Raw genomic sequence first — 25,898 nt, forward strand, 5'->3', positions numbered from 1 at the left:
TTCAGAACTCATGGTATAGTTCCACCGCATCATATGTTTTTGTTTTGCATACAATACTAAAGCTACATGTTTCACAGTGAAAAATGTTAACAATGTAACCAAATTTTTCGTTTTACTTAAAAATTCACCTTACAGGCATTAACATTGCCTGAACAAGCTTACGGAGAGTCAGAAATGAAGAAAAAGTTGTTTTTGCATAACATATTGTAGAGATGATCTTGTTAATGTTGAAGCTGGCATTCGTAGCTTACGTCTGCCGAAAAATAATATCGAGTGTGTTGAAAATGTTGTTCAACGTAAAAGAAGAAAAACTGTCAGTGATATAACATCAATAACGGAGATATCAATCAGAAATTGTCACAGTCTTCATAATGATTAAAACCCGATGGGTGTTGAGATGTCTGTAAAAAATTGTTTCAAAAATGTTGTCTGCATATCAGAAAGAAATTCGCATGACTGGCAGTTGTGTCAACACTACGGCTGACTTAAGATCATAACAGATGAGACATACTATGTGGGCGGGAAGCCCCTTTACACTAATAAATCCAGCAGTGGCTCTAGTTCTGCTGGAAAATGTGGGTAGTATAACCCACATGGTGGGGTAACCCCACGTGGTGGGTATCGTCCGGTGTGTTCATTTGTGGTGCGATGACCGTAGTCGTAGTTAAGTGCGTTCACTGTCAAAGAGCGTTTATTAGCTTGTGTTAGAGTTCGCGAAGGTCCATCCACTTGTAAAACATGGAGAACACTATGAATAATTTATTTATACAATTTGGGAAATCGTCACAGTCACCATAAATGTTAACTGACATGGGAGAAAAAAGACTAGCAGTGGGAATTGTTGATGCGCCACGCAGTGGAGGCCGAGCATTCGAGCTGAGACGTGTGCTGCTGTAGAAGTATCGATTCAACAATCATAGATGAATCAATCAACGCACAAACGTTCTGCAGAGTTAATTGGATTAAAAGATCGACAGTGCGGGACCATATGCGGAAGTAAAATTTCATCCAGCCACAGTTAACGAGTTGAATGACAATGACCTTGATCGAGGATTTTATAAATGTAGGTTATTACTTGAACGCTTTCGGAGAGCAAAAAATAAAAAGGTACGTCATGTTCCCAGGCGAGTGTGCGATTTCTCAGAGTTGACATAATCGAATTTTTTTTTCTGAGCGAAAGAAAATCCTTACTTTTTTTAGGAAATTGAGCACCATCTGCCTAATGTGATGATTTGGGCTGGGATGACAGCTGAATATCTCCTTGATCCTTATTTTTTCGAAGTTTCGATAAAACGAGGAATGAAGTTTCAAAGAGAGCAGCAGTCATCCGAACAACTTTCGCAAGTTATTTCAAGGAACACTCACTATTATAACTCTATAAGCTAATATTATAGTGCAGGCTAAAATCTTTGTGTTTAACAAATTTTATATACATCGATTACTATTTTATTTGTAATTATATTTATGAAGATTATTTTAAAGTCAAAAAATTACTAAAGATTTACACAAGAAATTGTTAAATTAATTTAAATTTAATTGCCCTTCTCTTGTCATTACTTTCTTTGTATTTCTATAATGACGTTCAATTCAATGGAACAATTATATTTATCTGTCTGTTTACTTTACGTTGTGACGATATGTTTACGTACAACAGTATAAAATTGTACGCAGCGGCAATTAATGCCGAACAGCGTGATTCATTTACGTCGTGGTACATTATTGTATTAACATTTCATGCTTTTGTAGCGCGTGTAAACAAATTTTTATTTATATGAAGAAAAAAATCGCTGTACTGCAAACAGATAAACGAATAAAAAAAATACATTCCGTGTTGTAGGGCATGACATCCACATTTTTTTTTTTATTCTTGAGCAAGAATAAATAGAATGGTTTGCGGGAGAAACTGATTCTGTATACGATTCTCAACAATGAATTAGGTAAGCGATAGGAAACCAAATCTTTCTCAGTTATGATTCGATTCGATTCACAGTAATCGTTCTTAAGGAGTAGAACAAGAGTTGAAAAGGGAAGAATCGAAGACATTTAGTAAACATGCATCAGCTGAGTAGTATGAAGAGAGATATAAACATAAGTGTAGAAAGAGAGAGAGCATGCGCATTAGTGTTTACAATATGGTAGTTGGACAAGGAAAAGAATCGTTGAATCGGACGAACGATTCTTTTTTACAAATCCTTCTGAGAATCGAATTGAAATAATAGATTCCTGAAAAAAATCGTTTATCCACCACTAGTTTAATCATTGTTACTACACAAAAAAGTTTTTTGAGGTATGAGGTGTACGTAATAGAAAACAGCTGTACATGTGTACCAAATCTTGGGTGCGTACGCGTACAGCTTCGCAACCAGTTGAAGCAAAAATCCTTTTTTTACAAGTGACATTTTATTTAAATAATTTATTTCTTTTGTATTAAAATAATGAATTTGTTTTATTAAGCCCATTCAATTAAATATTATGCGCTCGCTGTTTATTTAACAATTTGAATATTTTTAAAAACACTTGCGACAAATAAATAAAATACTGAGCATTTAATTTTTTACAGAGTAATAAGTTATTAAAATACCGAACACTTAAATGTTATCCTTAAATAATTACTGAGCCAATTATTTAATAATTTGATTAAATTATCTGAATTGTCACCTAACATTATTTTCAATATCAAAGGTGATAGCCCTAACTAATTTAAAACATTTAACTCTTAAAATTAGATTTTACTTACCAATTGTTTTTTCAGCTGTTATAGATTGTAATAAGAAAAGGATTTTCTTTATACACTAGTATTACTTTACTAGTATTAAAATTATTTTTGACCTTTGTTTTATTTACGGTCCTTTAAATCCAAAAATACTACAAAAAAAATTAAGCTACACTGTATTTATGGTTATGTGTATGTGTTGTTGGCATTCATTTTGTTTGGTATATCTGGAATGGAGAACAAATAATCATGAAATCTGGTTAGTGATATGTGTGGGATGTTAGTGCCATTAAATTTTTTTATAGAAATTGGATAAGGGCTGGGTTGACTCCTGTAGCAGAAAATGGGGTTAAATTCAATAACCATGTCACTGTCATTATCATTAATAATTTATTGTAAATTAAATAGGTGTTAATATTGTCTGAATTTAGTATATCAATTTAAGTATACAACTGTTATTAGGAAATATGCATGAAGTTTAAGTAATTTAATGTATGTGTATGTTAAAAGTTAAGTATAATTTTAAAAATTGGTTAGAGTCTAAAGAAAGGTTCATACCACATTTATATATCATAAACAGAATCCTCATCTTTTATATTGGTTAAATCTTATGTTATACATCCACTTATCACAGCCACCTTTTAAACGTAAAAATTAAATAAGAATCCATTACGGGACTTATAAATTAAACTAAAACCTATTTTTATTTATTGTGTCATGAAGTAGCAATAGTTATGTACCTAAACTGGGATCAAAAGTTACTTGATTAGCCCAAAATCTAAATAACTGAATTTTTATTTTATTAAAAACAGTAGACAGTAGTAGTAGTAGTAAAAATCAGCTTTTATTGTAGTTTATTGGTGCCATTTTTCCATGGTGGTAGGAGGGGGGAATCCTTACTTTGAATCCAAAATGGCAGCTTCCAATTTGGCTAACTTCCACTTCCACTTTGAGTAAACTCCATTTAAAGACTTATGAGTGGTTCATATATCTTATCTATATATTGGGGCAAGTATTCCAGTCTCATAATTGATAGGTCTCAGGTTTGAATCCCTTATTTTTTAACTTTTATTTTTTCTTAACACACTAATACAGATGATTTTTATACTATATTAATAATATAACAAAAAACTATAATAATATAAAGAGCCAGAAACAGAATATAACAATCATTACCTTAAAATGTTTATGAACTAAGAACAGGTGTCACATGGGGAGTGAAATTAACAAATAGACAATGAATAGATTTGTTTTATAAAAATTGAAAATATTAAAATAAATAAATTTATTTAATTTCAGTATGCCTATTGTAATCCATAGGATATACATATATATATTTCTCCAACCAGTTTTACAGCTCCTGCTGAGTGTGTGTGTGTATGTATGTCAAATGAAGTTACTGCTACAGGCTTGCCAGGCCTGACGCAGCTGCAGTGTAAGTGTAAATGTACCAGCAAACATGTTGTCTAGAACAGACTCAGGTCGACCACTCCTGAGACATGTGGTTAATTGAAACCCAACCACAAGAATATCGGTATCCATAGTATAACATTCAGATCCATACAAAAGCAACTGTCTTTACAAGAACTCTTGACTTTGAAAATCAGCTGATTTTGCGATGATAAGTTTAATCACTAGACTAACCCGACAGATTTAAATAAACACTATAGATAGAAGATCTTTCATATAAGTTAGAATTGTCATCTTAAGCAAATGAAAACATAAAAGTCTGCTACACCACAATAAAATAATAATGATAAAATTACATGAAGATAATAGGTTAATAAAATTTGAATAGATTAAAATAACGATTTGAAAATATTAATTGAAAAATGGTTCCATCACAATTACAAAAATAACACAGGGACTACTGGGTATGATAAACCGCAAATCTAATCAATAGCAACTCTATTCTACAACACAACATTTACACAGCAGCTGATCAGCAGTCACATATTTTCTTCTACTTTAATAACAGTTAATATTTCATTAAAGAAAAAGAAATTTATTACAAAACATACTAAATAAAGAAGAATGTACATAGATATATTGTAGTTTTAAAACTTCATTATAAAGCTTATGAAATTATAATGAAAAGACACTTTTAACCATGTCTTAAGTATGTAGTTTATGTATAAACAGCTCTTATGTTTGGATTTCTTTAAGATGACAATGATAATTTTGTGAGGGTTTATCTGCTACCTATAGTATTTATGAGTGTAAGCCTATATGTTAATTTTTTTCAGTTTTGTAATTCTGTATTTTACTAATGGCTAACATTTACACATAGCTGTTCTCAAACTTATATATTTTCAGAACTCCTGTAACATTCTGAAGGTGAATATAATGTCATACATTAAGTAAATTGAAATATAGCAATATATTTATTAAATGTAAAATAATTAAATTTCCTTTTGTTTCTTATGAGATCATTTTAAACAACAATTTTTTTATTAAAAATACTTATCTTTTATGGTTTTTTGTAAATTAATTCAATAAAATTTTATTTAATCACCGAAAGAGATTCAAAGGGGATTACACAGTTATATGCTTTCAACAAAAAATAATTATTTTGTCATTGTTACTTAATCTTTACACTCTTCAATTTCCAGGATTCTAACCCTTTGTATTAATTCATCATTTTAAGTCAACATATTTTTATTTTTTTGTTATAATATTTCTATTCTACCAACAAAGATCATAAAAAATTAGTATTCACCACCACAGGAATTTTTTCTTACTTTACAAATTGCAGGATGGTACTTCTGTGATATGATTTGTTATAATACAGAAATATATATAAATACAATACAATTAAATAAATCAATATATGAAAAGATATTTTTTACTAAAATCTGTTAGCAATTTTCACTGTATAATAAACAAATCTTATACCGCCTGAATTTAAATGAAGTTATACCACAGTATTGTCATTTTAGCTAATAAAAAAAAAGTATTGCGTTTATGTTAGGAAAACATTCTTTTTCCTTTCCCCACTATACTAACAAATAATACAGCCCCTAAACTAACAAATAATTGAAACTTTGCAGTACCATTATTGTTTTTACTCATGTAATATTTGCAAATAAAGTGCAATAATTCTTTTGCAAACTTGCTCACATGTTTCAGAAATCCTTAATAAAAACAGTTGCATAGTTGTGACAAGGATTTTGTGTACAAAATATATAGTTTATATTTGAAATATAAACAAGTTTTGATTATATCCTCAAGTACCGATATTAATCCTCAAAAGAAAGTAAAACTGAGATTGATAAAATTTTTACTGATATCTTCAGCTGCATGGCTGCAATGATAATTATAAATGAAAATTTATATATTAAATTATAATTTATGTATATATAAAAAGATCATATATTTATGAAAACTGATATATTAACATAAGAGAGTTGTTGAGGGTTGCCTCAACATGAAGTTGGCAGCACTCATCAACAAAAGTTAGGTAATGTATTCGTGCATGCGTTGAAAGGTACTCTCTAAAAATTTCAGCCTTTTTTGGATGCTCAGTTGTAGTTTGATAATCGTTTGAGCAAGTCATTGTGTTTTTGTGAAAATGAAAAAATCTAATATTGTGCCATGATTAAATACTTGCATTTGAAAGGCAGTACGCCTACACAAATTAAAGTTGGATGCTGTTTACGGGGACTCTGTCCCATCATTTGCCACCATGAAAAGATGGGCATCTGAATTTAAACGCGGTCGTAGCAGCTTGGTTGATGAACGTTCGGGACGGCCATAAACTGCAAACACCACCGATCATCGAAGAAGTTCACGAAATGGTACTGGACGACCGACGAATTAAGGTTAGAGAGATAGCAGAGGCTATAAACATATTGAAAGAATGTGTTTGTCATATATTAAGTGAAAAATTGGATATGCGTAAGTTATCCGCGCATTGGGTACCGTGTTTGCTCATTTTGGACCAAAAACGCATTTGAATGAACATTTCAAAGATTCTGCTGGAGCAGTTTAAACAAAACGAGTCAGATTTTTGGCGTAGATTCATAACTGTAGATAAAACTTTGATCCACCACTACACTCCTGATACAAAACAGTGGACTGCAAAGGGTGAACCTGACTACTTTTTTTAGGATAGTAACTGAAGGTAAAACAATAACGGAACAGTATTACGGATCACTTTGAATACTAGATCGTGGATACCGGTGTTTCTTTGGTGGTTGGGTTTCAATTAACCACACATCTCAGGAATGGTCGAACTGAAACTGTACAAAACACACTTCATTTACTCATACATATCATCCTCTGAAGTATCATCTGAAAGGTAATTACCGTAGGTTAAATAGGAAAAAAAAAGTATTACGCATCATTACTTGACAAGCTGAAGGCAGAAATTGCAAAAAAGACCACATTTGAAGAACTTTTCCATCAGGACAATGCACCTGCTCACACTTCGACGGTCGCCATGGCTAAAATTCACAAATTGCACTTTGAATTTGTTGACCACACCGTATTCACCAGATCTGGCCCCAAGCGACTTTTTCCTGTTTCCTAACCTTAAATTTTAAGAGATTTTCGTCGGATAAGGAGGTTATCGCATACGTAAACGTCTATTTTGCGAAGAAAGACACCAACTACTATTTGGAAGGGTTACATAGGTTTGAGCATCGCTGAAAAAGGTATCGACTTGAAAGGAGACGTTGTTGAAAACTAAACTATTTGACAGAAAAAATACGTCTTTCTATGTTAGGCCAAAAACTTTTCAGACAACCCTCGTATGTATTGTGTAACAAAACTGTAAGCCTGTAACAAAACTGGTGGTAAGGTATACAAAAATTTGTTGGACAATTGAATAATTCTTTTCTCCCTTTTACTTTGTGAAAATTAAAAGGTATAATTCCTTTTTAATCCGTGAAGAGAGTACATCTTCAGAGATTAATACATTAGTAAAACCAAAGTTGTTATAACAATATTATACACCTTCACTTTTATAAAACTAAGGAAATTTCATTATCTATCTGATTACATTTCTAGAATGACACAATACTTTGTCACCAATAAAATACCCTGAAGTTTCACTTGAAGGTATTAATATATAGAAGTTTAATCTTTTATTTTCTTTTGCAGCGCAGTACATTTACAAAACCTCAGTTTGTTACAACTTTTTTTAGATAAAGCTTCAAAACTTAGTATCATTTTACTTATATATAACCCATATTAGTGCATATTTATAAATTTTTTCTCAATAATAATTGATAAATAAAAAATGTTTAAGTATATTAATCTACTACAAAACTTTTTAAATATTAATTTAAGCATTGTTTACTTGTAATTGAGTACAGTGTGCTTTTATTTCCAATTTGTTTAACAGTTCCTCATATTTTAATATATGTGTGTGTGTGGGTGTGTATAATTATATATATATATATATATTTTTTTTTCTGTTATTGTTCATTGTGTATATATGTATATATATATATATATATACAATGAACAATAACAGAAAAAAACTATAACATTCAAATACAAAATAAAAATGTATTTAAGAAGAGACAGTTCATACCTAAGATTCTGGAAACAATAACGGCCACTTATCTTTCAAGCTGCAAACGAGATAATTTTTTATTGAGGTAATTTTTTGACAAGTTTGTTACATTTTTTAAGAAGGAAGGAATTTTGCCTAACATTGTTCAATAAAATTTTACTGGAAGCAGTTCAAAAGTTAGACAACTGATTTTTGATAAAAAGTTAAATCTTTTTTTGTGAATCAACTTATCTGTTAAAATTCTGACAAAATAAGCATTGTTATTTTGAGTTTAATGTTATTAATAAAATATTTAACCACTTCTGAAAATCAGATGTCAATCGCCCAATTTACTAAAATAAAGTTAAAATTTGAAATTTATCATACATTAATTACCCATAATTGCCACTCATGCAATACTAATGACATGGTTTGCAACTGTTTTACATTTATATCATTCGTTATTTTGTTTGCTTATTTTGTTTCTATTAAATTGTACACTTAAAAGCAATTAATTTCACCTGTGAAATTAAGTATAAATTAATTGAATATAAATAAGATAAGAATTGAGTATAATATCAGTGATTACCCTTTGCTAATTTTTTTTATGAATGAAATTTGATTTAAAGTTTCTAAGATAGAATTTGTTTCTGATAGGGCAACTTTTACACTATTTGAAATTGTGAATAACAGTATTGCTGGTCTGATAAGAGTAAAAATGACCGTGCACATACCACTGGATACAAACATCTCTACAGGCTCAGTAAAAATATCGGCGCCATTTAAAATGAATATCTTAACTTGTACCTTCCCTCAAAATCAGTGAGATCCACCAAAGGAAGAAACCCCTTTAATACTGTCTATGATCCTTAATACTATGATCTGTCCAATTTGTTTTCACAAATTCCTTTGCCTTGCTTAATAATCAGAAATTTCAATGGCCATCACTATTCATAGGGCTCATCATGGTGTTTTTCTCAAGGTACTACAGTTGAGCAACTGAGGAAGAACTTTGATCTTTGCTTGTTGAATAATAGGTCATACAAGTTTGTCATCTTGATCAGGTACATTGTCATTTATCGATCTATCCTTGTGTGTTCAACATTCCTACTTCCACCTCTTACCTGGTGCTTATCCAAAAACTTATCTCTGTTGGAAATAGTAATTTGCCTCTGTTGGAAATAGTAATAGTCTTGCAGATGGATGGTTGAGAAAGCTGATTAGAATGAATGAATACCATGAATCATTTGTTCAATACTACAGAAATGGTAGCGTGATCCTCCAACTTACCATGTTTACACATCTGATACTTGGTAGGATGAAGACTGCAGGAGTGCATTGGGGGATCATGGCAGGGCGAAAGGTAATTTCAATTGAAGGCCTACAACTGAAATTCTGATTCTCTGAGCCTTGCTCAATACACGGTTGTATATGCCATTTTGGTGTCTTGGTTGAGTTGTCGGGTGGGTCATCAGCATAAGATGTTCAGCCCAGAGAAGACCACGATGAGGCTTCTTAAAGGCCATTTGACAGTGAGGCGTCAGGTTTGTTTTTTGAGTCAGGATGTACTAAATGGAAATCATGGCTGAACTATGTCGATATTATTTCTCCGGCAACTGCATCATCGGTTGTTCGAAGGAAGTTTCAGACCATGTATGGATCGATACAGTCACTCCTGATGATTGGACTGTAAAGCAGCAGAATCCTCGCCGTCACGCCAATTGATGTGGTGAACATTGTTGGTAGGTCGTTTAGGTCAGTTTCACAGGTCATTGTCCTGAGTTTGTGAAATATAAGTTGCAGTAGGAAATATCCCATTCCGTGATTGGAGGCTCGCAAAATGAATTAAACTTACCTTTTTCTTTTAATGAACTAAGGTGTCCCTTTAATAATTCTGGAAATATCAGGCTTCAGATCACATCTCCCAGATGCTGCATTAAGACATCTTTTGTGTGCCTATAATAGAATATTATCTGACCAGGTGTTTCCACATTCTTGGTGAGAAGCACTAATGATTCCTGTACAGAAACCTTTTTTCCTGTTTAGCCTCCGGGAAACAGTCAGGTATTACTTCAGAGGATGAATTATACATATGAGTGTAAGTGAAGTGTAGTCTTGTACAGTGTCAAGTCGACACATTTCTAGATGTCTGGTTAATTGAAACCCAACCACCAAAGAACACCGGTATTAACGATCTAGTATTCAAATCCATATAAAAGTAACTGCCTCTACGAGGATTTGATCGTTGGAATCTAACTTCGAAATCAGCTGATTTGCGAAGACGGGTTCACCATTAGACCAACTCTGTGGGTTCCCTGCACTGAAACCTTTCTTTTTTTCCTGTTTAGCCTCCGGTAACTACCATTTAGATAATTCTTCAGAAGATGAATGAGCATATGTATGAGTGTAAATGAAGTGTAGTCTTGTACATTCTCAGTTCGACCATTCCTGAGATGTGTGGTTAATTGAAACCCAACCACCAAAGAACACCGGTATCCACGATCTAGTATTCAAATCCGTGTAAAAATAACTGGCTTTACTAGGACTTGAACACTGTAACTCTCAACTTCCAAATCAGCTTATTTGGGAAGACGTGTTAACCACTAGACCAACCCGGTGGGTTTGCACTGAAACCTGGTAAAGATAAACCATATGCCCCTCAAGTTATTATCCTATCTCCTTGACCAGTAGCCTGTGTAAGGTTATGAAACTATGGTAAACCATCGTCTAGTGTGGTACCTTAAGAGAAATGCTCCAATTTCCCCCGAACAATTGTGTTTCCGCCAAAGTAGTTGGTCTACTGATCATTTAATTGCCCTAGAAGTTATTCTAAACGCCATTTTACTTCGCCAGCGCCTGGTTGCTGTATTTTTTTATTTGTAGAAAGAGTTTACAACATGGCTTGGGGGAGAGGAGTCCTAAATGCACTGCATGAGTGTAATACACAAGGGAATCTCGTTGCGTTTATCACTGGTTTCTCCAATAATCTTTCCTTTAGAGTTCGATTTGGAACGACAATATAATACCACAAAACAGAATAACCCGTTTAGAATCGTGTGTAAAACGACTGTATTCATGTTTTTGCATATTCATTTCACTTTTTCATCTGCTTTTCACGCTTGAGAGAACATGTTGACCCTCAGCTGTTTTTATATGGTGAACCAGTTGAACCATGCACACGGATTAGATTTTTAGGATTGTGGTTAGGTCAGCGATTGACGTGGATAACACATTAAAGGAACTGAAGGTAAAATTTAAAAAAATAGTTGACATGCTGAGAGTTTTTATCTAATACACCTTGGGAAGCTAATAAGAGTATATTGCGCTTCTACCGAGCTCTTATCCGTTCCCGCGTAGACGACTGCGTGGCTTATTCGTCTGCTCCGGTCCTCCACTCATAGAATACTCAATGCAGTCATCAGTCATTCATCAGTCTTGCTACAAGTTCATTTTGTTAAGCTTTGTAGTAGTCCTGCTGGTGGACAGTGGTGAGCCCCATCCCTTTGTAATAGACGGAACCAAATGATCTGCTCTTATGTAGTTCATATTAAAGCGCAACCAAACCATCCAACCTTTGATGCGGCCTTCTTTAACCAGCATCTTAATTGATATCAGGAACAGCAGAGATCTACTGCTGCACTAGGCATCAGAACTCAGCACCTTTTTTTAGCTGAAAATATACAACCTCCAGCTCTTACTCTATGTTATTACCCCCCCTCCCACTGTGGCGGCCTTCTGTCGTTCATTACTGCTTTAGTCTTGTAGGTGTTATAAGGAGAACACAAATTGGGTTATATTACGAGAAATTTTATATTGTCAATAGCGTGTATCCTGATACTGTAGTTTATACGAATGGCTCTAAAAACTTGTTATGGTTGGCAATAACATACATGTTTGTCCTTTCCAGCACCAAGTTAGTGTTTTCGTTGTGGAGCTATTTAAGTCCTTAAATATAATCAACCCTATATTTCGACATGTACTTGTCTGTTCAGATTTCTTGAGTGCCTTACACATTGTGTAGTGCGATTACATGCATACATGCACCAGACACCCTGTTTGTGATACACAGTCTGTTATCTCAGCTGGATCTCCGTTCGTATTGGAATTTCAGGCAATGGAAGCACTGATAGTGAAGAGGCTTGTTTCCAGCGTACTTTCAGTAATCTTGTTGTTTCTGATGATCTTGTCTGTTTTCTGAAGATAATGATCGATGATGAGAGGCAGTGTGAATGAAATGCTACCATCAACAATAAACTTCATTCTATTAAGAATACTGTATCATCATAGAGCTCCTCATGCAGAAATAACTGTCGAAAGGAAGTCATAGTTTGTCATTTGGAAATAGGGCACACTAGGTTCACTCGTGATTCAGATCGATACATGTTTGTATTCTCTGCAACTGCAAACTAACTATACACCACATCCTTGTGAATTGTCTGTTATGTGGCATTGTTATGGCATCAAAAGTTTAAACTAGGAACTAACTTCCAAATTATCTTAAGAAATGAGACTATGTTAACAAATGTTAACAATATTTATATGCAAATATTTGTGTTTTCTGTAGTATGTTTCAGCTATTATTTGGTATATTAACAATGGTAATTTTGTTTTTTAGTGTTAATGTAATATTTCATTGTTGTTCTGTTTTACTTTTAGTACATATCAGACTTGTTCCATTTATGCTGTTTTTTTATGTTAATGGGTATTAATTTTTTTATTTATAATATGTTATACCAGACACTGATGATGATACTTCATTTTGCGTCCAAAAAAAAAATTTAAATATCTCTCCAACCATCCTTAGTAGCCTGATGGCATCAGTGGTTTCTTTGCCTTTCCTGAAGGCAAACTGTTCCTCTCCTGCATTCTGTTCCACTATTCTTAACAACCTTTGGTTTAGGACTTGTAATATTTTAGCAGTATGGATAATACACAGATTATCCTACAATACAATTATTTCTTTCACTCCTTTCTCCATTAAACATTTATAAAAGTTGATGGGAAGTTCATCATTCCAGTTAATTTTTTACTCTTCATTTAAATGCTTTCTGTATTTCAAATTTTAATACTGATGGTCCTTTACCCTCATGTAGCATTTTACCATTCTTATTTAAATTTCTGTTTACTTTTCCCTTTCCATTTATACCATGTAATTATCTTCATCTTCTTATACATCATAATGCCTCTTTCTTTTCTAGAATCGATATAATTGCATTCTTCCTTTAACTACCTTTCCCTAGTTTTTTGTTTCCCTTGTTAACTCATTGTTTACAATTTTCTTTCACTTTCTTGTCTTATTCTTAACCACCTTCTTTCTTACATTTTCATTAGCATTTTTGTTAACAGTAGTTTCTTGGCTTTATTTCCTTCATAAAAAACTTAATTCTTTCTTACTCTTTTTATACTGCATATCCCACAAAGTATCCTTCATATACTTCTTCCTCTGCTGTTTTTACTATGGCATTATCATTTTTCTTTTTGCTTTCTTTAATTTCCATAGCTAGTTTTTCTCTCATTATTTCATCCAACTTTTTTCAGTTTTTATAAGTTCCATTTCTTAACTACCTTTGCTTTCTGTATTTTCTTTAAAGCCATAGTATTCAGTCTCCTTACAGCAGATCTTTTCTGACTGTTACATCTTCAATATTCTCATATCTTTTTAATATCTTCTTCATAGTTTCACACTGGCTTTTGTATTCTTGTACTGTAACTCAATCGTTTGGTTACAACCCAATTCTTAACGGTATTAGAGTAAAACATATATTCTGTACCCATTTTGTTACTTCATTCCTTATAACTACTGTCACTATTGTATTTTTTTTTCAGAATACAATGTAATATAATGCAATATAATTTCTTCAGTCTTCATTTCAACTTCTTCCCACCTTTCTTCACTCAGTCCTAGTATATCCAATTTATTTACTGTTTCTTCATTTCCCTCTTGAGGTTCTCTAACTTTCCACTCTAACAGTCTTGATATTCTTATATGCATCTTGCATAAAGGATCATTTTGTGGTCCTTAACTTTTTTTTGTAGCTTCTTCCATAGATCTGAATAACTATTTTAACTCCAGAACATTTAACAGAAGAATCCCCAGCATCATAGTGTAATTCACTAAGATCTTTAATACAGTGATTCAAACCTTCTATAGCCTTCATAGCCTTCTATATTCTAATACTTCTGAAATGTATTTTCCACAAAGATTTTCTGAAGAAGTTCCTTCGATTTTGGGGGCAGTTTCCCACCCACAGGACAATAGCACCCTCAGGGTGGTGTCCTGTACTCACCACTACTCAACCATCCTCTGAGGAAGCTGTTGGAACTTGTAATGGGAGGTACTACTTATACTGAGAGGAACTTTGTCCCTTTTGTTAATTCCTTGTATATACTAGCAGTTGTTAATATATACAATCGTTGCCGCCTCTCTAGCATGGGGAGAAAAATAACAGGATATTCCCTTCATCGAATTTTTGAACTAAAAAGCACTTTCTAAACTTTGTAGTATTTTTAGGGACAGTTTTATGTTACCAGTATAATAAATAAAAAAATTTATTTAATAAATTTCATTTTTAAATGAATTTTTTGTTTGTATAAGACATTTCAGCCTAAATCATAATTACATTTTTATTTACTAAAATAATGGAATATTGAAATCATTTAAAAATTTCTGTAAAAAGTGCTATGACATTTACTCCACAAAATGGTCTGAAAATGTAAAATAAGAATTTATTTTTTTTTAATAGAAAAAAAACTTCTCCAAAAAGACAAGAATATAACAACAATAAGCTAACCTAAGCTCTTTCAAAGAGAATGTTTTATAGGATGATAATAATCTATTCGTATGTATGCATACATTTAGCCTTGAATGGAATTACATCATCAGCTGTTTTCCTGCAATGGTTATTTTTTAGTTTTTGATAATTGATTCTTATGTATTTTTTTAGTGCTGATTCCAAAAATAACTTTCATTTTTTCCATTACGACAGGATCTGTAAAGTTGCAAAAATGTGATATAATAAAATAGATATGAAACTTTTTTTTATAATAAAAAATATAATCACTTTTTTTGCTTACACTATGCATTCTTGCATCTAAAACAATTGAAAAGTTTGGCGGGGGGGGGGGTCATTGATCCCTTAATTACTAATGAAAATTGCTAAAAAGTAAGCTTAATTTCTATTGCACTGCATTTTTAAATTAATAAATTATTTAATTAATTTTTATGAGGAACGTGTCATCCCTTTGGAAACCTTTCCTAGTCTTCACCCACTCTTAATGACAAAGTATGTAAAATACTTACAATTTTTTCCAAGTGCCAAAGTTCCTTTGAACGGCTTATATTCTGCTTCGTGCTTTTTTTTATGTTCTATATAGGGTTCATCTCTGTGTAACATCCAGCAATAGCTATCATCATCATAGTAGTCCATTTTCCTTGATGCCTCCTTTCCATTTCTTTCATGTCCTGATGAAATCTGTCACCCATCTCTTCGCTAACAGCACACAGATTTTGAGGAAAATAGGCCACATGTGAAAAACAGCCTAAATTTTTGTACTTCTGCAACATGTTCTCAAAAATTGAAGTTCGGATCCTTCTTATTGTCTAGAAACTTGGTTCTTTAAAGGCTCCCCAGGCTTTTTTCTACTAGTTACCGGAGGCTAAACAGGAAAAAGAAAAAAAAGGCTTTTTTCTGCAACTTCCATTTTGTTTCTCAAAATTACAATCTTTGAGAAGTTTTCTAATGTCAGGACCAGTAAAGACACACCCTCTTTTAGTTTGGCAGTTGATAAAACTGGAAATTGGTCACGATGTATTTAAAATTTACCATCAAGCCTAACTTGATATGCAGAGGTGGAAGGAGAAAGTTTATATGGATATATGAGCTTATTCGGAGCACATCTTTTTGGCCAATCTTTCCTTAGCCAATGATTTTCTGTCTCTGCTACCTCATTCACACAAAAAATAAGGAAACTTTGTATCCTCCTTGCTCTCCTAGAAGCATCGATAATTTTGAGATAGATCATCACACATAATCCACTTATGATTGTCATATTTAATTTTATCTGGATTTGTCCATGCACTGAACCTGGACAAATCTATATACAGTGTCCATTCTGGTACTTTGGTAACGAAATGTTAGTCAAAAGTCCACGTACACCAGTGCAGAAGACTAATTTATTTGCCTTCTTCCAAAAAATATGGAAGAAAATCCTTTTCCCTGTACCTGAACCAGGAAACTGAAGTGCCAACTGTTAGTAAGTTCTAGCCTCAAACCAAGCAATTCTGAATTTTCTTTGGTCCCGAACCAAATTGTTTAGTTGTGAATAAAGCTCTGGTGCACAGCTCTCTCCGGGTTCATACTCCTCGATGTTATCTTCATTTAAATCACTTGTGGAACCATTTATTTCAGGTAGATTTTCTGGTGAAATTGTCACTGGAACATCTGTACCATGAGGATAAGATTCTTTTTTTATTCTTAGAACTGAAACCGTGAACACCAGTCGAACAAAAGTAACAATCATTGGTATGATTTCATGGCTTTTGCTACACCATTGACTCCAAATCTGAGCGCTACTTGTTAACCCTTTGACCACCATCTAACTCCAACACATGTGTAGCAAATAGTGGGAGTGCCCAACTGATGGAAAAAGATTTAGGTTATTTTCAGATTCAGTGCTAAAAAATACATAGGATGCAATTATCAAAAGTTAAAAAACATTCCACAACCCAAATTTTTGCAGGTTTGTGTAATTGATCTTATTCTGCAATACTACTATTAGCACTGGTTACATAAGCATAAAAGGAATACTGTAACACTGGTTACATAAAAGGAATAGATTAAGTTTTTAGATAAAAATTATTTTAGAAGTTATTAAAATTTTCAATACTATATATATGTATATATATATATATATATATATATATAAACACAATATCTTGCTTATCAGTTGTTATGAGTACACAGATTGAATGTAGAACAGCAAAATTAATCTAGTAAATCAGAAACAATTAAAATGAAGCAGCAAGCACCAACTGAAAAAACTAGAAGAGAAACTGAAGAAACTGTAAGAGAGACTGAAGAAACAAAATCTTTTGACAGAGTAGCATACAAGATCATTGTTAATATGAGTATGTTTTTTATTTACCTTTTGCATTTCATGAATGCAAAACTTATTTCTTTGTTTTTTACCCAGTGTTCATTTACTACAATAAAAAACTGAATATATATACCAGTAATCATGACACTTTACATATATTTATAGTATAAAAATGTCATTAGCATTTGTGTAAAAGTTCATTTGTGTAGTGAATGATTACAAATTAGAAGCAATTTTCTTCTGCATTTTCTTCTGAAATGCAGCATAAATCTTCCTCTCTTAGATGACACAAATGCTTATGAAAGTATTGAGAAATTAATATTTTTTTGTATAATTAATTAGTGAAAAGAAATAAATTAGAAAGAAACAAAAATTAATTAGTGAAATCATATGCTGACAAATAAACAACCATATTAAAAAACTACTGAAAAATTAAAATCACATTAAGATTTTTTCTTCGAAATAGTTTTGGCAAAACATTTATTACCCTGGATGTTCTTTTTTGTTTAAATATTAAAAAGTTATAATATTTTTTGAACAGCAAATATATTTTAATCTCTATGCTTCTTTATTTTACTTTATTTAAAAATAATAATCTGAATCCTCTCAAGACTATTTGAATACATAAATAAGTTTGTTTCATGGTTTCTGGTTTAGTTTCATTTTTTCAATTTACTTGATACGTTAAAATCCTGACAAAATTATTGGAAATCAGTTTTACAGATTAGAGGATTAGTTTATATAATACTATGATTGTTACTTACTCAAGTTTAGCTATACTTTTTATATGTAGATCTTACTGTTAAGTTTATTAAAAAGCTAGTAAGGTTCTATTCCCCTTTATTATTTGTTGTTACCCATTGTCTGTTACTCATTGTCAAATATTTTTTTATGTCAATTAACACTAACTTCTTTGTGAAAATTAAAAATTGCATGTATCAGGATAAGTAGAGATAATTTAAAGTTTACGAATATTGTTAGTAAGTCAGACTTTTTTTATAAAGGATCATGATCTTAACATCCATATAAATAACCAAAAAGTTATCACTATTTATAAAATCTATGTAAAATAAAATTTAAAAGGAATTGTTTCCTATGCATTTTACTCATAAAATTCTTCTTGAATAAAAGAATCCTCAGTTCATTTGTATCTTTTCATCTGATAGGTTCATAGAAATGATACTAGATAGCATCAGTTGTAAAATTTTTCACTCAGCTGACTTACCAGAGTATGAAGTAAATGTCACTTATTAGTCGGTGCCGTATTACTTTTATATTATGAAATAGATTAATTTTGTATTGTGAAAATTTCTCACTGGGATATGAACTTTTTTTTTGAGATGAAAAGACAACACTAATACTCCATAACAGACTTTGAACCATTTCAGAAATAAAATTTTGTCAGACCTCAAATCGATTATAGATACAATATAATGCAATACAATACAATACAATATTATAATGTAACTGAAAAGGATCTTTTAGTAAATTTTCTCAGTGTGCTTATCTACATTTGGGTAATGATCTTTATTTTTATTAAATTTATAGATAAACAAACATTAAATCAGATGGAAGTTAGAGGAGACTATTAGTTTACCCAGGCTAGATGAGAACCCTAAATTGCCAAGTAATTTAATAGAATAAGTAATTTAATTGAATAGAGTTCATTTAGTGGTTGGGATAAAGGGCAATATTTACTGCACAGCTCTGTTATTAAGGAAGGATGCTACCCTTATGCCCAGTTTTTTATGCATCTGCAAAGGAAAAAGGGCATTATTCATTAAAAAAATGTTTAGAAAAGGGCATTAATTTGATTGAACTCATAAATATACTTTTAAGGTTCTGATCAAAGAAGATAGGTGTATCAACTGATGTAAGAAAAGCACTTTTGCAAATATCATAAGTGGGTCAATATCAGTCATAAGTGGGTAGTGTTGGATGGAGTTACCTGCAGCCCATTTCAACTTATGGTAGTGGTGAATTATCTGGAGAGCCAAAACAAGTCTTGAGTAGGATCACAGTCTTATTTGTTGGACACTGTTGAAAAATTATATGCCAGTTTTTATGTTGAAAAATGTATCACTAGTTTATCTAGCTTACAGGAGGCTCACCAGTTCTGAAGAGAAGCTACAGCAATTTTTGAAGCTGGTAAATTTGAATTAAGACAATGGGGGGAGGGAGTACAGGAAGTTTTCTCCATCCATTGTAGTCATTTTATTGGAATTACTCTGGGATAAATAAAAGTACATTCTAGAAATCATTCTGGTCTAAGCAGTAATGAGAGTTCCAATCTTTGAAAGTAATAAGACAAAAGTTACTTTCCTTAGCTGTGTCTTAGCTCAGCATGATTCTTTAGGACTCTCCTCACCTGACGCGCTTTTAATACCTAACTTATTACAACATTCATGAAGTGGAACTATCAGGAGAAATCCAGAATTCATTTCAAGCATGATTAGGAATCTGTCAAGAGAAATTGAAATTCCATGTTGGATTCATGGAGAAGGGAGCACCAACAAATCAATGCATATTTTGCGATGCAAATTCATTTTTATGCAATTCAAGTGTTCCCAAGGCGTGTAAATTCACCTTATTCAAGCTTTGAGAAGATTCATTGCTCAATTAAGAGCATCTGTAATTTATATGGACAATGGGCTTAATTTTAGAGGGGCAAGTAGTAATACATGCTTTTGATGAACTGAACTGGCCAACATAGAAAGATTGTAATGTATTAACATTACAAAAGGTTAAATAGATTTTTAATTTACCTGGTGGGGTGGACGGTGAAAGTGAATGGTTGGACTCGTTAATGTTTTGGAAAAGAATTGTTGAGATATGAAGAGCTTCTTGTCCCATATTATGTGATTGTAAAGCATTTGTGAATAGTGTCAACCATTGACATAAAGACCTGAGAAAATGATTTGGAATGGAATACCTTGATTTGCTCAAAAGTGATAAGTTTCAGAAGAGGCCAATAAATCTTTGGAGTAGATGTGCTTATTGAAGGAGAAGAGAAGTTGGACTGGCCATTAGCAAAAATGGTGGAACTAGTTCCTGATAAATACATTTGTATTTATCAGACTGTGAAATATATTTGTTTCAGTTGAAGACAGTGTCAGGACAGTTACTACCCCCTAACCCCAATTCAAAGAATTTATGCACTTGAAGTAACTTTGGTTGCTGAAGCTATTCCAGAAGACACTAATGAACAGAATCCTGATAAATCAGAGGAAGTTCAAGATAAATTTAGTTTTAATTTTCAAGATTGCTGGATCGATTGATTTGATTGAATGTTGTTTTAATTTTAAGTTTTAAATAATTTTAGTTATTTTGATTTAGTAAAATAATGACTTGGGATAAATCGAAAAATAAATCTTAGATCATTAAATTGGATATTGCTTCCCAATCCAAGGTGGGAGTGTGTCAGACCTTGTTAAGATACAGTAATAATATAATGTAACTGAAGTAAGTTCTTTTAGTAATATAGGTATAATTCTGTGAATGTGTTAATGTATATTTGTATAGCAATCTTTTATTTTTACTAAACTGATAGTTTTAAATGAAACATGATGTAAACAATTGAATAATCTGTTAATCATACATCCTTAGTATCCCATAGTTGACAAATTTACTTTTAAATATTATGGTACCCAAAAATTAAAGAATTGGTGTTACAGTGCCTGTAAATTATATTTATAAATATATTTATAAAATGCATTTGGAAGAAGATATTTTATTACTTCAACAACCACTAACTTTCTTTCAGAATACAGAAAAAGTAATCCTATCAAAAAGGAACTGGGTTATTCATTGGCAGCTCTAGCATAGGATCACATGGGTGGATTGAGGGTGGACCTAACCTCAATTTCACTGGTAAAAATGTCAAGTAAAAATGTAATTTTATAAATGGCAGAGCGCCAAACTTATTGCTAGTTTGTATTTCTCTAAAAACTTGAGCTATGCAAGTCTCCACTCCAGTTTGTTGTTCATGCCTTAGAATGAGATTTTTTAATTTTTTTTATTCCTGCCTTCAGTGAACCAGTGTTAACAGCATTAAATTTTTTTATTCAAGATTTTACTTTTGAGATTACTAAAAATTTTAAATAGGTTAGAAAGATTTAAAGTTCAAGCTATCTTTATTTGGCAAAGCACAAATATATTCCACAAGATGTTTTGGTGGAAATATCAGCGCCTTTTTTGTTGCTACACCTAAAACTTCGTTCTATACAGAAATGAAACCACATCAGAGACATTTTCAACTTTTTCAATTTCACTTTTCCTTCCTTCATTTATATTAGTGTATCTATAAACATTTGTTGGATGCCAACCACTCATTAAAATGTATAGCCACTGGAATATCAAAAAAATCTGTAGCTGACTTGATCCCTCTTCATGTTGCCACTATGAGATTTAATTTGATTCATATGGAACCCCCTAAAATCAACTCCACAGCTTGCTAGTTTTTGTTTAATACAGATCATACATACAGTTGACAAATTTACTTTAAATAATTGTACCCAAAAATTAAGGAATTGATGTTAAATAAAAAAGATGTTTTCCTTTCTTCTAGGAAGATATTTATAAATGATGTTTGTTCAATTGCTTGTTTCCTGTGTTTCAATTCATCATGACTTCTTTGAGCTATTCCTTTTAGGGCTGTGAATATATTGAAGTATTACAGCAATAGTTTCAATGCATCCTCAATTTTCTTGAACTACAAGAGCTTACATTTCATCTAGCATAGTATCAATTGATGCATCCTCCCCAAACTGACCAAAATCCAATTGTTTCTTCCAAAAACACAATCAAGTTGTATGCTTAAAGAAAACTATTACATAAAAGGTTTATAACATGTGAATGGAGGTATTTCAGCAGATGAGGTTCGATCTATTATTCTGTAAAATAAATATAATTTTTGTTTTAATCAACCTAATATGTTAATACTTGCTAAAAACTATCATTAATTTTCATTTTTAATTTAAAATGCCTGCTCAGTCACTACTAGCCCACGCATGCTGCATGTAGCATGTGTGAGTGGTGCCAGCAGGCTGAATTAGACCTTCGGCAACTGTTTTTTTCAATTGCTTCCCACTCATATTCAAGCAGCAATAGGATGGTGTATACAGTTGTTACAGTGCAACAGATTCCCTTACCCTTGTTTCTCAAGGAACTAACTTGGTGTCAAATATTTCCCTGTTGTTGAATTTATTAGACAGTTTGACTTTGACCTCCGAAATATTTTCTTGTTACCAGGATGAGCCAGAGTTTTGGGGGGCTGGGGCCCACCCAGAACAACATTTCATTTCATCCACAGCTAAAACCTTTAGTGTGGGTCAGCTCCAGGAGTCAAAATGTGAGCTACTTTTCAGCAAGGTCATCATGGAAATGTAGGCAGTAGTAGACTCATCTAGTTAGAGCACCTCAGAAATATAAAAGAATAATTATCTACAAATATTATCTTACCTATGGGTAATACAAATTTACAATCTATATCACATCATTGTAACTTAGCATTGTTAATCACACATCTAATTAACTATTAATTTTTTTCAGTTGAAGGTTTGGGAGTTGGACTGCTTGCAGCCTTATTTTTAAAATGTAAGTTTCAAAATTTTCTTTAAAACCAAACATCTTAGAAAATCCTAATAAATTACATCATAATTATTTTCTTATTGACCTTACTCTGGATAAAAGCATTCATAGCTATTTCAGTAAGGACTATGCTGTGCAAAGCTTTACAAATAGGTTTTAAAAAAATCAGGTAGTTAAACTAATAATTACACAGTACTAGGAAGACCCCTCCCCCCTCGTGCCTTGGCCCCCGATGGGGAGTCTTATTCTGTAAGACTTTGGGTGTTGTTGGCATCCCTATAGCTCTAGCCTCTGCAGAGTTTCTTCCCACTATACACACTACACACAGAGCTGCAGAACACGTTACATTATACACACGCACCACACCAACACTATACTAATTACACAAGTACCCTTAGTTTCCGGTTAAACCAGACATCTCTTTTGCTACCGCTACATCAAGCCAAGCCCCTGGAAATGCAGGTAACAAACAGTGTGGATCCTCCAGTGAATTAAGACAGCTTTTTCAGATGTTATCTGACAAGTTGCTGCGCTCACAGCAAGTATTTTAGAGCTTAGTAAGAGTACAGGTAAGAAGAATGGTATTAGTGGAAAGACACTGTAGTTTACCAAAAACCGCTTTAATTGCTACCAGCCAAATAAAATTCCAGCCGCACCACCTACGCAGCAAAATACAAAGATCCCTTTAAAGGGATCTTATCAAAAAATCAGTCTTCCAAATCCCCACCACCATCTTAAGGTCTCTTCAAGGACATGGTGGGGGATGAAGTACCTGAAGAAGCTATGCACTTCCTGAAAGTAATAAACACAAAAAGAAAAACCAGAAAGTATTCAACAAATAATCTGTTCAGTTATTTACAAAATAAAAATAGAATCACCTATAAATTTTTGTTATTTTAAATCTATATACACCTATCTTCTTATACCTCTCTAAGTTATCTTCATTTATGAACATTATCCAGTGGAACGTTTGAGGTCTGCATTCCAAGAAACACACTCTGTACATCAAGATGCACCGCTACGTCTGGTTTAACCAGAAAACTTTCTGTTCGGTGCAAATTTAAAAAATTGGTTTTTATTTTCTTTAAAAGTTGGGCAATCTCGTGAGCATCATCTAACCATCAGTAACCATCTCATAGACAGTAGAGAAAGTTGTGGGGTTGCTATCTTCAGGCAGGACAGAGTTTCAGCTACAAGAATACCACTGGCCACCCACATCCCTGCGGTAGCAAGAGATTTCTGTTCCATTCAAATTGCACATCTGCAATCTATACCTCTCATCAAACTCCCAAGTACGATCCACTATATATGCTAAATTTTTTGTCCAAATTCCACCTCCATCATTAATAGTAGGAGACTTTAATGCTAATACCCACCATAATTCATGGGGCTTCAGAATATGTTCCCCTTGAGGAAATAGTGAGACAGGACTTGGACCTCTGTCTGCTGAATAACGAATGATGCATATTTGTCGTCAACTGGTACTTTGTCCAGCATTGACCTCAACTTATGCTCACAAAGTTAACTCAATCATCTTAATTGATCTGTTTTTGACTTACACGGCAGTGACCATAAACCAATTTTATCATTGCTTTTTGTACCGACCATATGGTGAACAAAAAACCATGGCTACCATAAAGCCTCCCCATCACAATATGACGAACAGTGCTGACGCCCTGCATCAACTTACCCTTTTACCTCCCTGGTACTTGAGAGTGCTAACAGATTCATTCCACAAACATCAGGAAATCCAAGGCATCCCTCCATTCCCTGGTGGAATGATTGACAAAAACGTAATTAGGGAACGATCTTCTAAATTTGTATCGCAAAGCTAGAGCAATATGTCATCGCGTATTCATAGATGCTAGGAGAAAGTCATGGAGGAATTACATAGATACCACTTCATGCACTACTCCCACGTCTACAGTGTGGAGAAAACTTTGTGCAATTCGCTGATCCCACAAATAGTCTATAGTCGGCCTTATTCCTGAAGAATTCATCTGCAGTTGCAGCTGGCTGAGGTATGAGTCGTTCAGCGAATTAAATGCTCCCTTTACATTCAACCAGTTGTCACATGCATTAAAAAACATACGTAACACCACCCCTCACCCCGTAATAGTATGCTTTCAAACCTTCCCAATTCGGCCACACACACACACACACACACACACACACACACACACACACACACACACACACACACACACACACACACACACACACACACACACACACACACACACACACACACACACACACACACACACACACACACACACACACACACACACACACACACACACACACACACACACACACACACACACACACACACCCCTACCTACCACCACCTAAGTGTATATATAATGGTTTGTTCTCCGTGCAAGTCTTACTACCCAAGTCTCAAGACTACCAATCTATGTCCTTGACGAGTTGTTTTGTGTGCAAAGTGATGGAGAGAATGATGAACCCAAGACTTAGTATTAAGAGAAACGCACTCACCTGGTGTCGCTGGATACAGCAACTCCTTGCTGTTCTCTTTAACATCAGGAGGGCATATGACAACCTGGTGACGAGGTATCCTAAACATAGGCAATATGCTTGCCTTTTATTAGGGGTTTCCATAATGACCATACATTCAGTGTTTGTGTGGTCTCTGTTATCAACAGTATTATTAAGCGTGTGCAATCACCTGTTATGTTCTCTATTTGTTGATGATTTTGCTACGAGACCCTTTCACTCAAGAAGTCCTGCTCAATGGAGAACCAATTGCTATCTCTCCTGACATTAAATTTTCAGGTTTACTTTTCAATAGCCGTCATACATGGGTCACACATAAAACGATTTAGAGAGATTAATAAAAATTCTAGATATGCTACGAGTCCTTAGCAATATGAAGTGGAGAACTGTATGTTTAATCATGTATGTTTTTGTTATTCTTTAGTTCTACTGGTTTGGTTATGGTATACTCTTCAGCGTGTTATACTGTGCTCAAGATGC

General features: G+C 33.1%; 1 protein-coding gene across 2 annotated transcripts in view; it reads left to right on the top strand.

Annotated features, from left to right (window-relative positions):
* Pex23 (tectonin beta-propeller repeat-containing peroxin 23) overlaps positions 1–25,898 on the top strand; it is a 158,501-nt gene that overhangs the window by 130,030 nt on the left and 2,573 nt on the right. For both annotated transcript variants that reach the window (XM_075364534.1, XM_075364535.1), the window contains exon 26: positions 22,860–22,904. In XM_075364534.1, the coding sequence (XP_075220649.1) occupies positions 22,860–22,904 (45 nt within the window). The remainder of the gene's footprint in view (positions 1–22,859; positions 22,905–25,898) is intronic.

Source organism: Lycorma delicatula, chromosome 4 (assembly GCF_047948215.1).
Source record: "Lycorma delicatula isolate Av1 chromosome 4, ASM4794821v1, whole genome shotgun sequence".
Lineage (NCBI taxonomy): Eukaryota > Metazoa > Arthropoda > Insecta > Hemiptera > Fulgoridae > Lycorma > Lycorma delicatula.